General features: G+C 40.2%; 4 protein-coding genes across 7 annotated transcripts; 2 read left to right on the forward strand and 2 right to left on the reverse strand.

The window, feature by feature from the left end:
- Positions 1–139: 139 nt before the first annotated feature.
- Positions 140–1,317, reverse strand: LOC126622317 (ABA-inducible protein PHV A1-like). The gene is made up of 2 exons (XM_050291013.1): positions 1,094–1,317; positions 140–997 (listed from the first exon to the last, which is right to left on the reverse strand). The coding sequence occupies exons 1-2, from the start codon at positions 1,232–1,234 to the stop codon at positions 260–262; spliced, it is 879 nt and encodes a 292-aa protein (XP_050146970.1). The 5' UTR covers positions 1,235–1,317; the 3' UTR covers positions 140–259.
- A 283-nt stretch (positions 1,318–1,600) lies between these two features.
- Positions 1,601–8,438, forward strand: LOC126622318 (B3 domain-containing transcription factor LEC2-like). 3 transcript variants are annotated; one of them, XM_050291015.1, is made up of 9 exons: positions 1,601–1,736; positions 3,806–3,904; positions 4,413–4,551; positions 4,710–6,178; positions 6,266–6,340; positions 6,592–6,692; positions 6,810–6,856; positions 6,951–7,024; positions 7,610–8,438. In XM_050291015.1, exons 4-9 carry the CDS (start codon positions 5,609–5,611, stop codon positions 8,216–8,218), a joined length of 1,476 nt encoding a protein of 491 aa, XP_050146972.1. In that variant the 5' UTR covers positions 1,601–1,736; positions 3,806–3,904; positions 4,413–4,551; positions 4,710–5,608; the 3' UTR covers positions 8,219–8,438. The 3 variants fall into 3 exon arrangements, with proteins under 3 accessions (XP_050146972.1, XP_050146971.1, XP_050146974.1); XM_050291014.1 differs by having other exon boundaries at positions 4,413–6,178; XM_050291017.1 differs by lacking the exon at positions 3,806–3,904 and having other exon boundaries at positions 1,605–1,736; positions 4,413–6,178.
- An 821-nt stretch (positions 8,439–9,259) lies between these two features.
- Positions 9,260–11,923, forward strand: LOC126622319 (30S ribosomal protein S5, chloroplastic-like). Its single transcript, XM_050291018.1, has 2 exons — positions 9,260–10,054; positions 11,458–11,923. The coding sequence occupies exons 1-2, from the start codon at positions 9,375–9,377 to the stop codon at positions 11,705–11,707; spliced, it is 930 nt and encodes a 309-aa protein (XP_050146975.1). The 5' UTR covers positions 9,260–9,374; the 3' UTR covers positions 11,708–11,923.
- A 416-nt stretch (positions 11,924–12,339) lies between these two features.
- Positions 12,340–18,061, reverse strand: LOC126622320 (transcriptional corepressor LEUNIG_HOMOLOG-like). 2 transcript variants are annotated; one of them, XM_050291020.1, is made up of 16 exons: positions 17,782–18,061; positions 17,551–17,648; positions 17,098–17,210; positions 16,894–17,000; positions 16,641–16,680; positions 16,454–16,553; positions 16,038–16,084; positions 15,757–15,915; positions 15,307–15,360; positions 14,967–15,114; positions 14,707–14,816; positions 14,453–14,602; positions 14,067–14,222; positions 13,436–13,552; positions 13,137–13,343; positions 12,340–12,830 (listed from the first exon to the last, which is right to left on the reverse strand). In XM_050291020.1, the coding sequence occupies exons 1-16, from the start codon at positions 17,814–17,816 to the stop codon at positions 12,684–12,686; spliced, it is 1,788 nt and encodes a 595-aa protein (XP_050146977.1). In that variant the 5' UTR covers positions 17,817–18,061; the 3' UTR covers positions 12,340–12,683. The 2 variants fall into 2 exon arrangements, with proteins under 2 accessions (XP_050146977.1, XP_050146976.1); XM_050291019.1 differs by having other exon boundaries at positions 16,873–17,000.
- Positions 18,062–18,817: the final 756 nt, after the last annotated feature.

Raw genomic sequence — 18,817 nt, forward strand, 5'->3', positions numbered from 1 at the left:
ATGTGTGATTACTGCAATTTTACTTGACCAAGTAATTAATCTAAAGGCATGCATCAACCTGAACGGAGATGAAGTATGTCGATGCATCTCAAAACACATAATTCCATTTTACAAAATGAAGTATGTCGATGCATCTCAAAACACAGGTTATTTCAACGGTTTAGATTTATTATTAGAATGCACATTTTGCAAAAAGCAAATAAACTAATTCATCGATCAAAACAGCTGCAAATTAAACGAAAATTTTTAAGTCTCAATATTACTTCTCAAGGCCCTTGCCGGCACGTCGCCTTAGTTCCACCACATCCGCTTCCATCACCTTCCCTTCCGCCACTCCATCGCCATCCACGTCAACATCCACATCACTCTCACTAGTAGAGTCATCATCAATGGCCACCGCTCCTACTTCCTCATCAGGAGCTACCACCGTCTCCTTAATCTTCTGCCCTGTCTCCTTCACCGCCCCCCACGCCCCTTTCACTGTGCCCTTTGCCGTCTCCGCCGCCTTACTAGTCCCCTCCTTCACCTTCTCCGCCACAGTTCCCACCGCATCCTCTGTTTTCTCCTTCATCCCCCACATATTCTCTTTGGCCTTCTCCTTCGCGCTCTCCGCTGTCTCGGCTGCCCTCTGAGTCCCCTCCTTCGCTTTTTCTGTCAGTGTGTCCGCCATCTCCTCGGTCTTCTCCTTTGTCTCGTAACCGTACTCTTTAGCTTTCTCCTTGGTGCTCTCAGCCGTCTCCGCTGCTCTGTTCGTTCCCTCTTTCGCCTTCTCCGCCATAGTCTCGGCTGCGCTCTTTGCCTTCTCCTTTGCTTCCTCCGCGTAATCCTTGGTCGTCTCTTTCGTCTCCTCTGCTTTTCGCTTCGTCTTTTCTAGCCCTTCTCCCATGGTTTCTTTCGCTCTGCTGTTCACGTTCGCCGACCCGTACTCTCTTTCCTTATTCATCCAGTTCTTGTTGTTGTTGTCATATCCCTTGTTCTCTCCGGCCGCATTTCGTCCCTGAAATCAATTGACACAAATATGTTTACTACATTTTTTGACCATACGAGCATACTGCCCTAACTAACTAGCCTAACCCGTATCTGTAAATGTTACCATGGAGAATTTGGAGGCGGTGGTGAAGCAAACGCGGGAGACTTTCTGAGATGAATATCTGAGGGAGAGTGACTGAGAGGATCGAGGAAAAGATCTGGAGAGGTTGAACATAACATTTTTTGCGACGTGAAATACTGCCATGTTTGCTTGCTCTGCTTTTCTCCTTTCTTTCTGTTGGTTTGTGTTATCCTATCACCGCTTCTAGGGTTTGCATGTTATAACGAGATTAGGAAGAGTAAGGTGGCAGCTTTGGCGCTTGACACGTGTGACTGTCAATTGCTGGGGATCTCAGGTGGTTGCACCTGTAGCCTATCTTTTTCAAGCGGTCACCATGTCAGGTACCCTCCAAATATCATCACTTTCGTCTCAATGGTCGTTCTCAAGCCTCAATTTTACTGTGGGCTCTAGGGCTCAAAGCCCATATCATTTTGATTGATGTGGCCCATAAAAGTATGGAAAAGCATGGGCCCATGTTCAAGAGGGATTTAAAAGCCCATCAATCTACTTTTTCGAGCCCAAACTATTTGGGTTTTCACTGCTCGGACGATTTCAGTCCGGCGAAATAATGCCAATTCGGGCACACTCTTCCCCAGCTCCGGTACGACTGCCACCGAGGCTAGTTTCGGAAGTCCACCGTCTTCAGGTACTGACAAAAGCTCCTCTCTTTGCTTGTTTTTTACTACATATATTTCAATTAACAAGTTCATATTCAAATCCCTAGAACTGGATTGAATTGGGAATTGAGGGGTCCCGCTAAAGATTTGTTCTTTACGCTTTAGGAGTTGATGGGCATTTTTTTTTTCATAGAAAAGTATAGCTTCATTTGGTTGGTTTGGTACGCTTTAGGAGTTGATGGGTGTTTTTTTGTCCATAGAAAAGTATAGCTTCATTTGGTTAGATTTGGTTTTGGAAGCTGATCATTGTTTGTTGTTAATTGGTGTTTCTCTTCCATGTTTAGCTTTGTATGTGCAAATCTATGAGGCTGTGAAGCTTCAGTTGATTAGATTTCTTAAGATAAGTCATTGGTGGGAGCTGTTAATTGCACTCCAAAAATGTCATTCTGCACTTTTCTCCGGAAAAGTTATTGTTCAAGAATGAATTAGGAATCTAAGAAGCATGCCTTAGACCTGACCAATGTCATTTCCTTATTGGTCGATTCCGTATTTTTCGTTGCTTGCAGCAGATGATCTCAAATTTCTGTGATTTTTGGTGAACCATGGTTACATTATTCAGTTTAAGTAGAGAGCATTGTCGTGTAAATTTGACAAACAAGTATCTTATGAGGCAAAGGAGAAGACCAAGTTTAGCATTACACTCACCTAGATTAGAATTCTGTCCGAATCTTGATTAAAATAATCCTTAAGAAAGAACAGATGTCTTGTTCTACTTTCAAGTAAAAATATATCGTTGTGTCGCTTTCCTTCTGTGTTGTTCTTTATTTCTGAAAGGAATTAGACCTCACTTCATATTCATACCTTATAAGAACTAATCTCTAACAGATAGTCGAGAACCTAATGAAATCCTTCCTGTTAATTCACTTACTTGAATACATAAATGTATTTACTGCAGTTCCATCTATCATAGAGGTCTATTCGCAGGAGATTGATAAAATGCTAATTTATGTTCTTACATTTATCCTAATAATTTACTCATGTTAGCTCTATTCAGTATTTAGCATATATAACATATATGCAGATCTTTTCTACTCTCTTCACAAAGATATGAATTACTAGAACCCAAATTAAAGTCTTTCCTTTGTTTGGCTAACCCTTGTTAACTTTGATAAGTTTCGCAAAACATAAATTATGTAGTGTTAGGATGCTAGGTTTTTTGTAGGTCCTGGATGTTTTTGACGTCTTACTCTGATTTTCGGGAAATCCTATTCTATAATCCATATAACTTCATTATTGAATATTGATTATACATGTCTCCACTCATGTTTGAAATCGTCCCATATTCAGCCTGCTAATCTTTTTAATTTTGGAAACTTTTCTTGACTAATGCAGCCTAAAACTCTTTAGTTTTGAACACTAGAATGAAATAAATTAAAAGAGGAACATACATAAAGGATAAAGGGAGCTGATTTTCACACACTCTTTTTAGCCTCTCACACACCCCTCTTTATTACTGGTCGTTGGATTGAATAACTCAAACGGAAACAATGGACAAGATTAAACAGGGGTTGTAGGAGGAGAAAAAAAAAGTGTGTTTATCATTTCCCATGATAAACTGATTTACTTACCAATTTGTCTTTTTTGACCATGAGTTCATTCCCCATTGAAAAGGTTGAGTGTTTTTCTCCATGATCGACATATTTATAACCGCCTGGGCAGGTGTTGGCTTGCATGCAGCTTCTCAATAGCTTTCTCAACTCAATATGAATCTGCTTTGAATAGGTTGAGCGTTTTCTCCATGATCAACATCTATAAAACTGTCTAGGGCAGGTGTTGGTTTGCATGTTCCTTGTCGAACCTTTATGCATCCACGTTCCACAACTTGAGCATTTTTCTGCATGATTGACATATCTATATAACGGTCTGGGGCAGGTGTAATCACCTAAGCATGTTTGGTTTGCATTCATTTTTGTTGAGCCTCTTTATCACCTCTATATAAATCCTAGTTATCCTATGGTCTCATCACAATTCGGTATTCAAGGTTTTTCTTCCCTGTTATTGCTATAAATCTGCCGTACCTTCTTTCTTATACAACCAGTTGAACTTTTCGCTGTCCCGGTGATGAATATGCGAGCAAATCGTTGTCATGGAGCTTCCTAGTTGATGTGATTACCACAGTTATTCTGTGGCTAACTTTGTAAGTACTAGGCAGCAATACTGCACTCATATCACTTTTCATTTTCAGCTCTGTTATTATGATATTATACTTGAATTTCTTTTTTTCAGCAGGTACCATGTGTGAATTTGTATTTACGGTTTAAGTTATCAGGCCTCTGTTAGGTTTTCCAGCTTGCTTATGTGCTGTTTGGATTACCTTCGATGCTTAAATTTTGTATATAAATTTTTATTACCTTTACCTTATGGATCTCCCAGATAAATTTGAATCCATTACCTCATGGATGGAGTCGAAAGATATCTAAACGTATTCTAAGAAGGAAGATCATGAATAGCAAAATTTTAAGTTTAATTTGCTTCTAATTTTGTCCAAAACCAAAGATGGTAGCCTCTTTAGTGGATATGGATATGGCAACCGGTGGGAATAGAAAATAATAATGGAAGGCACTCTATTCAATACTTTTCTGTTGTCGAACAGATTATGCTAATGCAACCCCGAAAGTGCTAAGGAGATTTTATTTTTGATGTAGGATGGACTCAAAAGCAGTTTTGATTCTCACTTTGTGATTGAAGAAATACCAAGCAAGCGAGACATGGCATCAAACCATGAACTTGAAGTGATTCAGTGCACGACGAAAATAAAAGCACAAGTTCCATTGAGTTCATCAGGTTGTGCTACCCCCTTTTACTCACATCCCAACATTATAACAATCGTTTACTCACATTCCTAACATTACAACCTCTAACCCTCTAGCTAGAAAAAAAACTTTATATAAAATTTTAAATATAACAACTTAAGAGGGGAAGTTCTGGGTTTGGTATTTCAGGAGGAGGTCTTAATTTGCAGTCTTTGACTTCAATTTGTTTCGGATGGCGATTCTGGTACTTGTCATACGAGGCATTGTCGGGCTCGGTTGCAGAGAGAGGAAATCATCCCTGGAGATAGCAGTCCCTCTACTTCATTTTATAACATTTATAGGCTAATGCTGACGGGCCAATCCACCTCCACCAGTTGTTCTTGGGATGCTGGATTTAGAGAGATAAAAAGTGTGAGTCTTGAGAGTGAGGGAGGGTGAGTCTTGAGAGTGAGGGAGGCAAAGGAGCGAGAAAATGTGGTTTGACAGAAGGCAATGACTGTATGAGTTTGCCTTGGTTTTCCATGGTGTTCTGTGCAAGAAAAGGATGGAGGAGTATGGCTCCACGTATGTCCATACAGTCAGACTCTCGTAGCCCAAGTCTACCACATTTGAACTAAGAGAGGAGCCGAAAATGTCACTCTCCTCTCTGTGTCTCTCTAACTCTTCTCTCTGATTCTGTTCTTTTACACACTGGTCGGATGGCTATTCCGAAACCACCAGCCTCCGGCTACTTGTCATTCGCTCCTCACCTTGTTAAACTTTCCATAACACTTCCAGTATACTCTCTCGTTCACCCCAATTTTCTCTATCTGGCACTCCTCCTCAGCCTTTTCTTTAATTTCTTTCGTCTTGCTTCCTTTCCCTCACGTGCTTTTCCCCACTTCTTTGCACCCCTTGCGTGTTCCTCTTGCTTTGTCCACACATGTGCTCTCTCCACTGGCAGCATCCCAAGTTTACCAAATTGCCCATGGCCTGGAGCTTATACAACCCCACCCTCACGCTCACTCACACACACCAACATAAAACCATCCCCTACCTTCTCTGAAGACCAACCCTCGCTATCAACAAGCACTCTGTGTTCATAGACAATGGAGAACTTCAACCCACCATCTATCCCCTCTACAACCACCATAACCTCTGCTCACAAGACAAATAACTCACAGTCCACTTGTGAACCAGTGAGTTGTTTGCCTTCAACTACTTGTAGTCCTTCGGCCACTCAGTACAGGTATTACCCGGCACAGTATCTAGCACCAAATCCAGGCCTGCAATTCCTGCATGCAAATAATCAATACCCGTACCGTCAGGCCGGTCTCCATATGTATCCATTCCTGGTCAGTGCCCAACCGAATATGGTTCTTTCCAGAGAACAGGCCAGCCGAGACCAATCAGGATGGATATTGGATGCACTTATGTCCAAGTCTGCAAGAAATGAGAGAAAGATGGCGAGACAGAGGAGTCTCAGTTTGAGCAGAAACGCAGCCAACGCTGCAGTTTCCTGTACTTGTTCTCCCCCACTGAGCAGGCATCCTCCATTTCATGGGAATGATGGTGATGATGATACTCGTGGAATCATTTCCACGTCATCATCTGGAAATGGTGCTGATTTGCAGAACACCAAAGAACAGCTCTACTCGTTCTGCACGCCGGATAACAAGGTATGGGTTTTGTTTTTTATCTCCTCAAATCTGACTTTCAAATGAGTTTTTCTTTAAACTACTAATTCTGTGTATTTTTATTAACAGAAATTGAGACCGCTTTTTAAGAAGGAGTTAAAGAATAGTGATGTTGGACCTTTGGGTAGGATTATACTACCAAAGGTGAGGTCTTTGTTTGTTTTAGCACTTTCAGTCCCTTTTACTTCTTTTTATTTTTATTTTTCTGAGAAACGACGATGGAAGAGAAAGAACTAAAAAGGCGAACCAACCAACTTCTTAGTTTGATTTCTTTCACTTTTATTGACAATTGCAAAAAGTTTCTGATTTAGACTGCCTAGTAACAAATCCCTTCCTCATTTATAAAATTTTGCTCCAACATTGCTTCTCTTTATGCGTTTTCTCCTCATTCACAGAAAGAAGCGGAAAATAACCTTCCAATGCTCTCCGACAGAGAAGGCATCCAGCTGACTGTCAGAGATGTACATTCCAACCGGCATTGGGAATTCAAATACAAGTAAGCTTATGGACAGTACTATTAATTTTATAGTTTAACGGCAAACCATTTTTTTTGCAAGAGTTTTCTGCCAATTAATTGAAGCCATTTTTTTTCTGCTTGGTTAATTTTACACAGGTTCTGGTCAAATAACAGAAGCAGAATGTATGTGTTCGAATATACTGGTAAAAACCGACAGAATTGCTCTTAATGTTCATTGACAAACACACGATATATCATGTTTGCTGACTTAGAGTATCCATATTTTCAATGTAACAGGCGCTTTTGTTAGGAAAAAAAAGCTGCAGGCGGGAGATTGCATTTATCTTTATGAGGATGAATGCAAGAACCTCGTGAGTCCTCTTTTCTTCCTTAATTACTACAGAATCTGTTGCAAATTAAAGTAGGATTTTGAAAGTTGAATACAAATTAAAGAGTCTGAGCTGCATCCCTGGTGACATTAACTTTTTACGTTATGACAACGATATCCTCTGGAGGATAGTGTGAAGGTACATAATAAGGTGCATGTATGGATAGAATAGGATGGCCATTGATGAGCGCCTAGTAGATTATGCGTTGGAAAGCACGGGCGTGGCACGAGTATTTTGCAATTGACCCGAGCGTTTAGAAACAGCTCTAATTAGTTGGCAGGAAGACTGAAACGGGCGTTTCAGGCTTGTATTAGTGTACAATTCAGTTAAGTGGGCCATAATAATCCCCTGAAAATAATAATATTTCCTAATGAGAAAATCTAGAGTTTACGGAAAGACCATTACTCGGAGTCATACCATACATAGACTTTGAACTGTCATTGTTTGCTGTATATTAAATCCTGCATTGTTGGATATAAATGTCAGTTTATGCATTAGACTATTTTGCTTCTCTTAATATGATGTTATCTTAACTAAGCTGCTTTTTTCGTCCATGCGAGGAAACAGTACATCTCCGTAGAAAAGGTGCAAAGACCAGTACATGTAGCTGAGCCCTCCTCTTCTAAACAGCGTAATACTACAACTAACCCTACAGATCAAACCATCAAGATCGTCCCCAACATCAACACTAGCCTCAAGGCCAACACCACCGACAACAACAAAACTAACACCAACACCAACACCAACGCCAAAACTCCCAACACCGATGCCAAAACCCTTGGAAGTAACCCCTATGTGGCCTCAAACTTATCTTCACCTTCACCCTATACCTATGTAGCTGGCAACAAAGAAGACGAATTATCTCTAGAACAACTTGTGGAACAACTTAAGCAAGATCAAGAAACTAACATCTTTGCGGATGCTTTGTCTATGGTCTCTAGAGACTATAGGGAACATGAGGAAGCTACTGCTTTGTCCAACATCGCTGCTAGCCATATTGAAACATCTACCCAGCCACCATCCACATTGGCTGTAGGAATCGATCCTTCATCGTCATCATCATCATCACAGACTAGAGCAACAATGAGGATGGTAGATGACGATCACTTTGATCTCGATGACTGCTACAAAGGCCTTGGGATGCTCCCAGAAGTCAACCGCTACAAATACATATGACTATCGTCTTTTTTATCACAACGGGACGAGGCCACAGCGGACAATGACATGCCTTAGCCGGGGATCAGCAAGGACCGTATGCATAAAAATGTGACTGCGTGGTTGAGTACTTTTTTCTGGCATATATAGGAAAAGCAAATTATTTATGTCATGTTAATTTTTACATTCTGATGTCTATATTCTCAAATGGAATAATATTAAAGTATTTTTGTACTTTTAATTTTTCGCTTCAATTGGCATCTTCTTACATGTCTTCCTTGCTTCCCAAGACTTGAAATGGACTGGGCCGGATGGTGAAGTGGACTGGGGCCGGAGAGTTGAGCTGAGCTAAAGTTAGGATGGGTTCCACCTGGCACCTTGTTCCAAAACGAAGGAAGACGTTCACCAAAAACAAAAAAAAAACTCAGACAAAAGATGGGAAAGTACATTGCAACAAAACTAAAAGCTAGTTGGCTCAACATTTTGATTGAGAGTTACATTTATAAGGGCACGATACACGATGAATGGTTAAGATCTAAGAATTTTTAGGATCTTCATAATTTTTATCCGGATTGAATCCAATTCCATCAAAATATATAGAGGGAGTAGGTGTTTTGTGTGTGCGATCGGTTGGTAAAGGGGTTATGTTTGTCATGTTTGTGTCATACTTTATCTTAATGAATTGTGTCGTGTTAATTTTGTTATCTTAACAAATTCTTAGCAGACGACTTGATAATGATCAGACTCTTTAACGAGTTGTATCGTTTCATGTCGGGTTAATGAGTCATGCAAAAAATTGACATGTCTAATGTCTAAACCTTGCAAACGGGTCGAGTTCGTGTCGTTTATGTGTCATACACGTTATCATAATACGTGACCCGATAATGAATCGATTCGTTAATGCGTTTCTAACGAGTGACCCGATAATGACCCACTTGTTAATAGGTTGATCTGAAATCTGTTATTTTCGTGTCGGATTAACAGCAGGGCGTTTTGTGTGTGGGGTCGGTTTGTAAGCCGTCCAATCCTCGATTGGCAATTGCATATTACACATCATCATCGTCTTGACGATGAGGCGATGACTCATCCATCCTTCAAGCTTCTGCCTTTTTGGGGATAAGTCTGTCTGATCCAAAACCCCCACACTGAACTCCAACCCCTCACTGCTCCTCCTGCCATGGCCATGTCCACAACCTCCTCCTCTCTCTCCTCTCTCTCTTCCCTCTCTCTCCACCCCTCTCCCCGCCTCTCCATCCTCCCATTCACCGCCGCAGCCACCCCGGCAACCAAACCCAGAAAACCCATTTCCCTCCTCCTGTCCTCTTCCCGACCCACCACCGTTATCTTCAATGCCGCAGCGGCCGACGTCGAGACCTCCTTCTTCGACAACGAGGACCCCGAATTCGACGGCGTGTTCGAGCCCCCGGAGGCCCCCGAAGACTTCGTCCCCCCGCCTTCCTTCGATGAGGATTCGACCGAGACTGAGGACGAAATTGCCGCCGCGTACGAGGAGCTGTACGGCCCTGCGTACAGCGGCGTGACCATGCTGGGGAATGACATTTACGTGATGGACTCGAAGGTGAAAAAGCTTGGGGCTTTTGGTAAGTTGAAGAAGGAGAAGGTTAGAGATGGGTTCGAGGAGAGGGTGGTTCAGGTGAGGAGGGTGACGAAGGTGGTGAAAGGAGGGAAGCAGCTGCATTTTCGGGCGATTGTGGTGGTCGGCGACAAGCAGGGCAATGTGGGTGTCGGCGTTGGGAAGGCCAAGGAGGTTATTGGGGCAGTGCAGAAGTCTGCGGTGAATGCGAGAAGGAACATTATCAGTGTGCCCATGACCAAGTACCTGACTTTTCCTCACAGGTATTGCCATTTCGGTTTCTGGGTTCTTGCGATTTATTTTTGTTTGAATTGTGCTTGAATTGTTTGTGTTTGATCCTTTGATGGTGTGGGAAATACTGCATTGTAAGGTTTTTTTTTTTTTTTTTCTTTTTTTTTTCTTTTTTTAGAATGTGGAATTGAATGTCATTGCATTTCGGGCGATATCTGGCTATCTGCGTAGTTGTGGTCATTTCTGCATTTTAGTTGGGTTTACTTCAATGACAGTGTGTCAGAATTGTGTAAAAATGATACCTTTGGTCATTTGATGGTGTGGAAGGTTCTGCATATAGGAATCTCGTGGAATTTGAATCGAATGTAATTGGAATTCTGGGGTGCGCCCTAGCTTTTTAGTGACTGCCTATCAAAGTTTGAAATATTTGAGACAGGATGGTGCTTGGTTAAACTTGGAGGCTTAGGTCTGAGGCAATATGGGGAGTTGAAATTGGCTGTATATGTGGTTTGATCACATTGCATGCTAGCTATACTTGTAATATGTGTTCTCCGAGTCTTATGGTTGGTATTTGGTGAGTCACTTAAGTGTCATTTATACTTGAAGTAGTCTGTTCAGCCTAGATTGTTTCATGGAACGGTGTCTTCGAATATTAACAACCCCAATTTGGGATGGATGAAGTCCATATTTATCAATAACCAGTGAATCAGTAGGTTGTTGCAGTTGTATGGGAAAGACCATACAGGTACAAAGTCATGTGGTTGAAAGCATTGACGTGTAGCCTAGGAAGTGATTTGATAAATGACATCAGAAGGTGTAAACCATGTAATGAAATTTTGTGGATTCTCATTCAACTTGACAGATTGGTCTTCTGGCGCAAACGATACATGAATTTAAATGGGATCATAAGAATTGCAAAGTTTGGTTAAATATGAAATTGAACTATTCAACATTTGATTAAGTGTAACCTTTAATTACTAAGGGAAGTGGAAATTCATTTTCAGGAATATCGAAGTAGGTTTGGTTGGGAGGTTAATGTAGAATACTAGCAATATTTTCATTACACTTGGCTGATTCCCATTTGAATGTTCGTTACTTTCGTTGTTCAATTCAAACCGAAGCTGATCTATTTTTGGAACACATTAGGTAGCGAAAGGTTCTTGGGAGCAGCCTCTCCATAAATGGGGGTAAGGCTAGCCGACATTCACCTCTCCCAGACCCTGCGTAAAGCGGGAGCCTTGTGCACTGGGTACGAAAAAAAAAAAAAATTAGGTAGCGAAAGGTTGTCTTCATTCTTTTCTTTGATAAGGACTGTTTATATCCTTATCATGGTCCTAAAAGTTGCATGCAATTATTCGTGATGAGACAAAAGCAAATGCCTTCCTATTCTTCTAAGTTTTGCATCTCCTATTTTGTTTACTCTAAAAAATCGCAGATCTGAGGGAGATTATGGAGCAGCAAAGGTGATGCTGAGGCCCGCTTCTCCTGGTACTGGAGTTATCGCCGGAGGGTCCGTGAGAATAGTTCTCGAAATGGCAGGTGTCGAGAATGCTCTTGGGAAGCAACTTGGAAGTAAGAATGCTCTCAACAATGCTAGAGCCACTGTCGTTGCAGTACAGAAAATGAGGCAGTTCCGGGATGTCGCTCGTGAGCGTGGTATCCCGATGGAAGAGCTTTGGAAGTGATAGAACAGAACTAAGCAAAAGCAGCTGTTCTGCATTGTAGATTAATTCTTGTAGTGCAGGCTTCTTGTTGTAAACGTATAAGAGCCTTTTTTTCAATTTTGTCTTCCCTTGAAGCTTTTGATGTTTTAAAACTTGGCGTAGCCTTATCATGTTTCCAGAGAATCTACAATACCACGTTGCATTCAATGCGAAATGAACGGGTGAGATTTAAAGAAATGAATTTACCCGATAGATAATTATACCTTCATCAAAATGGATCTAGAGAAAAATTCATACTCCAAAGCTTGTCAATTGCTTGGCCTGCACGCAGTTGCCTTCTCAATAGCTCCATAGACCATCAATTTAATATCTTTTCCCAAATTTCTCCAAAAATCTCATGCATGCTACATCAATATATATATCTCTACATTTTTGCAATGTAACAAAAATAAAATACTCCTTAGAAAGAGAAATACTAAGGAGATTCTCAAAAGTGGGACTCTCCATAGACTTTTTGCCACCTCACAGTTTAACGTCAATTCTCGTGCCAAAAACATGAGCTGGCAAGTCCATGGAGAGTCCCTTTTGAGAGTATCCTTAGCATTTCTCCCTTGGAAATTATGAACTTGTTTAAACTCAAAAACTACATAATATAATATAAGCAACCATGGCGGATTTCCATTTAACACTCGCCATGTTGGCCCAAAACATGTACATCGAATTTGTAACTTTGAGAGTGCAAATGTGCCTGTATCGGAGACCAGAGGGCACAAATTAGTACCTTCTCCCTCCTGTGCAAAAATTCAACCACTCCGGTGTATGGCATGCACCAGACAACGAAGGGTTGAAGATCCAGTCTCAGACAAATTTGTTCAAAAAGTTCACAAAATCCAACGCTTTAAAACTCCTGTGTATACTATTTGGCTTTTTTCTTCATTTCCCAATTTACATATTCTCCATAGTTTCTCATGCAGCTGCACTTTCACAGTGAAAGGTCTTATTTCCATAGCTTCACACACTGATCATGGCTCACTGAGGCAACCATTTCAGTCTTTGCTGATGCTGACAGCGTAGAAACTATCCCCTGGTGCGCCGGAACTGTCAGTGTCTTGCTGCTTTCGCTTGGACTCCACAACTCAAGGGACTGCCAAGAACAGATGGATAGTTTAGACGAACAAATTTACGATCTTATGGACATAAACTGAGAAACTAATCACCCTATGACTCCTGAACAACAATATTTTCAAACACTAAACATATTCTACATAGTAACCTTGTTTCCAGTTTCTTGAATGTACCAAATGCAAATACAAAAAGTCGGCATCTAGTATTAAGGAACCCGTGAAAACTTGTAAGTGCAGAACCCCATTTTCGTAAAAAGAGAGGTTATAATCACAAACAGCCTCGCCAAATTACTGGCCACAATGACAGTTTAAATATTAATAGTTACCTGGTAACCACCGATAATCAAGAGCAGTGAATATCCGGGATGAAATGTGCATGATTGGAATTTGTTGCCATTTGATTTCAGTTCATATATGCATTTCCCGTTTGACGCAGGAGACCAAACTCTTGCACTATCTTCACTAACAGAGGCAAGATACTTCCCAGTGGGATCCCAGCAAAGTGAAAGAACATCTTTGGTGTGTCCGGATCCCTGAAAAAGTTTTTCTTTCTGTCAACTAAAATGAGCAAGAACTTGGAACCTAGATGCATTAATAAGAGCTATTGTGTGGTCTCAAGGCTTACCGTCAAGAACAACTCAATCCGTCCGGTCTCAAGATCAAATAGATTGATATCTTTTCCTGAAGCAGCAGCCAAAAACTTTCCAAATTGAGGCTGGAATCTGACTTGTTTAGTTGCTCCCTGTAGTTACTCAATAGGGAGATTGATGAGGAACATAAGTGGTGGCTTCCTAAATTAAAGGGTGTTTTAGTCTTTTAGTCTCTAGGGTTTTATTGTTTTAATATCTAGGGGATTAGTCTTCTAATTTCCTACTTTTATAAGGATTAAGATTTAATGTGTTTTCGCTTCCGCTAAACTACCTAATTTCCGCTGCCTACTCTGTCCTACATCAGAGATTTAGGTAAGGCCTTAGGATGAAGTTCCAAGAGAAACTTGTCTACCAAGTTATCTTCAACTTATACATTGGGAGAATAAATTGCCATATAATTGACTCAGAGTTCTAAAGGGTTGAATGATATGCAACATAAAACGATGCTGCTACTGAATTTAAGCGCAGACCTCATACTTATACGATAAAGAAGACAAGTTTCTAGAATTTATTTCTTAAAAACTCTCTCTCAATGTGGGATTTCAAGTTTTAGCATAATGCTACCCTTAAACAATAACAAATGCAACTATCAGTACATATTAGTACCTTAAACAAGCGTGTGCAAGTACATTGGATGGTATTCCAAAGTCGAACTTCATCGTTACTATCACATGAGCAAAGGAGATTGACCTGCCTTGGGTGGAAATCCACTGACATTACTTGTTCAGAGTGCCCTACAAGCTGGGACAATGATTTGCTCGACTACAATGGCACAAGAATGTAACAAATATTATTTATCTATGTTGAAGGATCTTTTGTCAATCATTACTTCAAAAGGGTGAATTGCAAGCACGTGTGAGTCCAGAAGATACAAGTATGGAGACAACATAAGACTAGCCAGACCCAACAGGCTTGGACTTGGAACAGCGCTCGTATGTTCAACTCACATACGAAGACAAGGTCTTAAATTAGTGAGAATGGAAAAAACTTACGTTTGATGCATCCCATATCTTCACAGTTTTATCAAATGAAGAAGTTGCAAAAACGGTTGAGCTTGGTTGAAACCGTACATCTGTAATGAGAAGAGAATGCCCTTCTGAAGTTTTAACAAAATCAAAAGTTTCCATATTCCAAATCAGAACCTGCCAGCAGACTACGAAATCAGCGATAAACTCATAAAAAAGACTACTAGCACTGACTAAGAATGTAATAAACTGAACATGATAGATGGTTTTCATCAAGTGACCTTTTTCTCATGCCCTGCACTAGCTAACAAGTTCCCTTCTGATGAAAAATGGCAGCATACAACCTTGGACTTGCTTGAGTGGAGGGAACCAACTTCTTCAAATGTGAAGCCTAGCAGTTGGTAACAAAGTAAAGTTAATGAAAGCTTCTCATCCTATGGGGAGCAAAACATGGACGGGAACTGCATTGAGACTCAGTATAACAAATTTAGATAGTACAAAGTACCAAGCATTATTATTTTTCTAAATCTCAATGAATTACCTTTTTGTGCATTTTTGTTGCAAGCTGTAGCACGACGTCTTAAAAATCTGAAAGGAGTGCGTGTACCATCAACATTGTCATCACCAGTGGACAAGAAAGATTCAGCATTTTCTTCCACAGGTATTTCTTCATTAGCATTCATTTCGTCCTATGGTTTGATCCCATGAAGAAATTAAGCACAACGTTGGATAATAGAAACCCAAGAAATAATAAGTTTCAGGAGAAGTATCCATCAGAAATGATGAGATTCCTCCAAATCAAAGCATTCATTAACTTCCACAAATATCGATGTCATGTGATAAAGGGAACATCTTCATGTATTGCAAGGTGTATGACCTACCAAAGCGCTGCCTCCAGCTCTCAAATAGGGTGCTGTCTTCCTCTGTCTGCCATTCTGATTTTGAAATGACAATGTTAGACAGATATACTTCAGAAAAAAAAAATGTGAACCATCACCTTCAACCAAGTCAGGAAACTTCTAATAACCAAGTTTCTAATCAAGCATGTTAATCAAGGTTACTGAAAAACCTCTAGTAACTTGCGCTTCTTTTCCTTTACAAATCATCTGAGTCATCATCACCAATCAGTTTTCAACAGGAAAAGGATTTTAAACGTCTACTGAAAACTTATTAACATGTAGCTTGCACTCTGGTTGCCAACATTCGTTTTCGTATCTTTTAGTCAATGATAGCATCAAATAAATCGGGAAGTAGTGTACAAAGACAAGTATGCCAAAAGCATATGCTTGTTGTATCTGCGGGAGGACTTTGTAAGTGATGGTACAGCGTACCTGATCCAAACGCGGATACTGATGTTCTGTTGTCAACATCTGAATCTGTTGCTGATGGCTTGGACCCTGTTTTTGCTGATCATTCGGAGCCTGTTGTTTCTGATGGTTCAAAGCCTCTTGTTGCTTATGGTTTGGAGCCTGCAAGGCTGAGTTTAATACCTGGTGACCCACCAGGGAGTTTGATCAACTTCAGATAAAATATTAAGAAAAGTGAATCAAGAAAAGTGAATCAAAATGATGCTAAAAGAGTTCCAATGGACAAGTACTTATAAACCACTTACTTCTAAAGGCCTCCCATGAAGTGTTCCAGGATTGACTGCAAGCATACCTGAAAACATAAACAGAAAGCAATCACACACCTACATAATGTAAATCAAATATAACACTTCTCTTTGTATGATACAGGATCAAACGATTACTTCAAGGTAACCATATAATGTAATACTGGTATACAAACAAACATTCGAAGTGATGGACATGATAGTTATAATGTTTGACCACTCCCAAAAGTATCACAAAACATGATCAGAGAGTGCAAGATTGGTCCCGAATCAAACAATAGCAGGAGGTAGTAGATACGTGTAGGTATAGAAGAGATATCTTCTTCCAAGTGTGTTATAACTTATATATATCTGCAATTTCACAGTGCTCTGAGCACTGTAATACCAAAAAATGAAACCCAATAACACTAACAAACCTGAATCCAGATCTTCAGTTACTGGCAATGTGGTACGACGCAATCCATAAAGCCTAGGGTCCTCAGTGACAGCCCTGCCCGAGCTTCTGTTGTCCTGTGCCTGTACATTTAAGTTTATCTATGTAACTCTAGCAATTTGGGGTTCTTATTCGTTTGAGTTGACGGAGTACAAAAAATTTCCAAGTACCTGCTGTTGAGCGCGATTGGGAAGTCGTGGCTGCATATGGCTAACACAAGAAGGGAGAATGTCAATAAAAGAGAAAAATAATGCTCTGGATTTAGACAAAGCCAACTAACAGTAAAGAGGACACGGTATTAAGGAATTGCAAAAATGTTCAAATGAATTGTACAAATGATTTCAAAACGACATCAGCTTCTGATATAATTAATGCAGAGTTACGAAAAGGACTAAGGTATACCTTGACCTGGTTGCAACAGACCTTGAACTAGTACCCTCATAAAATTGTGGAGGCTTCGGTGGGGTGGTTGCTTTACGTGCCGCTCTTGGATGCTTATTCTGTCCTTCATTCTCTCGCATTTGCGTAGCCTGAAAATTGGAACAAAAATATAGGTATATAAAATGATGCACCATCTTACACAAAACTTGGAAAGCAAGACTTCAAATTAATTCAGCAAAATTATACCTCAGTTGCAGACGGTCCTGCCTCGGCCTCTTGAGCCTCCAAGTGCCGAAAGGCATACACATCGTGAAACAAAGACCACCATTCGTGCAAGAATCCGCCTGGACTATTAATGACTGAAAATGCAAGAGCCTCACAGAGTCACAGTTACAATTTATAACTCTAATCAATCAAGTTTTGGGTTATGAAATCATGATTGAAAGAAAAATCGAGCAAATATTCCCATAGACCGTTCAACACAATCGAAAACCATAATTTTAAAGCGAAATTCTAATGCAACATTCTGTACAGCCACGATTAACTCGATTTTTGCTTCTTTCAAACAATGTATGATAAAAAATATAATCAACAAAATTGTGGGTAGTATTTCATTGCAATTCCAACTAAATCAACACACTCATTCATACAAAACTTATAAGTATAAAAGCAGGGGAATTTGAGCAAAAAAGGACTAACCAACAGGATGGTTGAAAACATCAGCCTCTTCCCTGAAAATTGCAGCAGTCTCGTGCATATTTTTTTTCACCATATAGTCATGTAAATACAGATTAAACCTATAACCCACATATCAAAATACACACAGATTACAAATTAAAAACCAAAGGAGAGAATGTGGAAAGAAAAAAAACCAATATTTATTATTTCAAAGTTGATAAGAACAGAGAAAATAGAGCAAATAATACCCACATTTTTTCAGCATCCCAGCGCAGACCTGAACCCATGATCACCTCCCAGGAAAAACCCAGTTGCGTTTTGGAGTAAAGTAAAAACCCAGATGGAAAGTCAGTGGCTTGGAGAAATTAGTGTAACCCCAGTTGAGATCATTGAGGAAGAAGAAGAAGAGGAAACGGCCAGATAGAGAGAGAGAGGGGGGGGGGGGAGAGAGAGAACTTAGTGAGCTAAGAAAGTTGTAACAGCGCCATGCAAAAAGGGAACCCAAAGAAAAGGTACAAGCAACAAATTTGGATTTTTCTATTGAGAATTTCAGAAAGAAAGAGATAAGAGAGTTTGGTGAGTCACCGACTCGCGAGGTTTTATATGTACACACAATGGCAACTCCCGGGTTGGTGACTCACTGACTCGGAGTTTGCCACCTGGCCAATAGCCTCGCACCACGCCGCTTTAACCCAACACAATTTTTGCTGGAAATAGAAGAAAATATAGGGAGGATTGTTCATAGAACCATAAGAAAATCATAAGGAAAAAAATTTCATGTTGTGATTGCCTCCTCACATTTTCTATGTAGAGAAGAATTGTGATTTCGTGTAGGAACTAGGAAGTCATCATGTTATTAACAATTTGAGTTGCGAGTTATTTGGTTTAAGCGCACATATTACATTAATTGTCCCGCTAAATTACTCATTCAATGAGACTAAAAGGAGAAATTTTGAGGTCCGACCGCTAGCCCCGTCAGTAGTACGACACCACACTTAAGAAACTAGCCTCGCCCACCCACCCCCTCTCCGCCTCGATTTTAAGGCCCACCAAACTCCTTTTGTTATTCATAGAATCAAAACAAAATTAAGAGGAAAAAAATTTCATATTGTGATTGCCTTCTTGCATTTTCTATGTAAGGTGACAAACACTATTTTTGCTTGATACAAACCATAATAGTAGAGGAGAATTGTGATTTCATGTAGGAGGAAGTCGTTGTTATTAACCATTTGAGTTGCCAATTCATTGAAGATAAATTATTTGGTTTAAGCACGTGCACTACATTGAT

The sequence above is a fragment of the Malus sylvestris genome, chromosome 5 (genome assembly GCF_916048215.2).
Source record: "Malus sylvestris chromosome 5, drMalSylv7.2, whole genome shotgun sequence".
In the NCBI taxonomy this organism is placed as follows: Eukaryota; Viridiplantae; Streptophyta; class Magnoliopsida; order Rosales; family Rosaceae; genus Malus; species Malus sylvestris.

Coding starts and splice junctions, on each gene's coding strand:
- LOC126622319 (XM_050291018.1), top strand. CDS start 9,375: ATGGCCATGTCCACAACCTCCTCCTCTCTCTCCTCTCTCTCTTCCCTC. Junction 10,055..11,457: donor TACCTGACTTTTCCTCACAG/GTATTGCCATTT, acceptor AAAAAATCGCAG/ATCTGAGGGAGATTATGGAG.
- LOC126622317 (XM_050291013.1), bottom strand. CDS start 1,234: ATGGCAGTATTTCACGTCGCAAAAAATGTTATGTTCAACCTCTCCAGA. Junction 998..1,093: donor CCGCCTCCAAATTCTCCATG/GTAACATTTACA, acceptor AATTGATTTCAG/GGACGAAATGCGGCCGGAGA.
- LOC126622320 (XM_050291019.1), bottom strand. CDS start 17,816: ATGGGTTCAGGTCTGCGCTGGGATGCTGAAAAAAT. Junction 15,361..15,756: donor AGTATCCGCGTTTGGATCAG/GTACGCTGTACC, acceptor TTTCAAAATCAG/AATGGCAGACAGAGGAAGAC. Junction 14,603..14,706: donor GTGCAGGGCATGAGAAAAAG/GTCACTTGATGA, acceptor GTCTGCTGGCAG/GTTCTGATTTGGAATATGGA.
- LOC126622318 (XM_050291014.1), top strand. CDS start 5,609: ATGGAGAACTTCAACCCACCATCTATCCCCTCTACAACCACCATAACC. Junction 6,693..6,809: donor CATTGGGAATTCAAATACAA/GTAAGCTTATGG, acceptor AATTTTACACAG/GTTCTGGTCAAATAACAGAA. Junction 6,857..6,950: donor GTATGTGTTCGAATATACTG/GTAAAAACCGAC, acceptor TCAATGTAACAG/GCGCTTTTGTTAGGAAAAAA.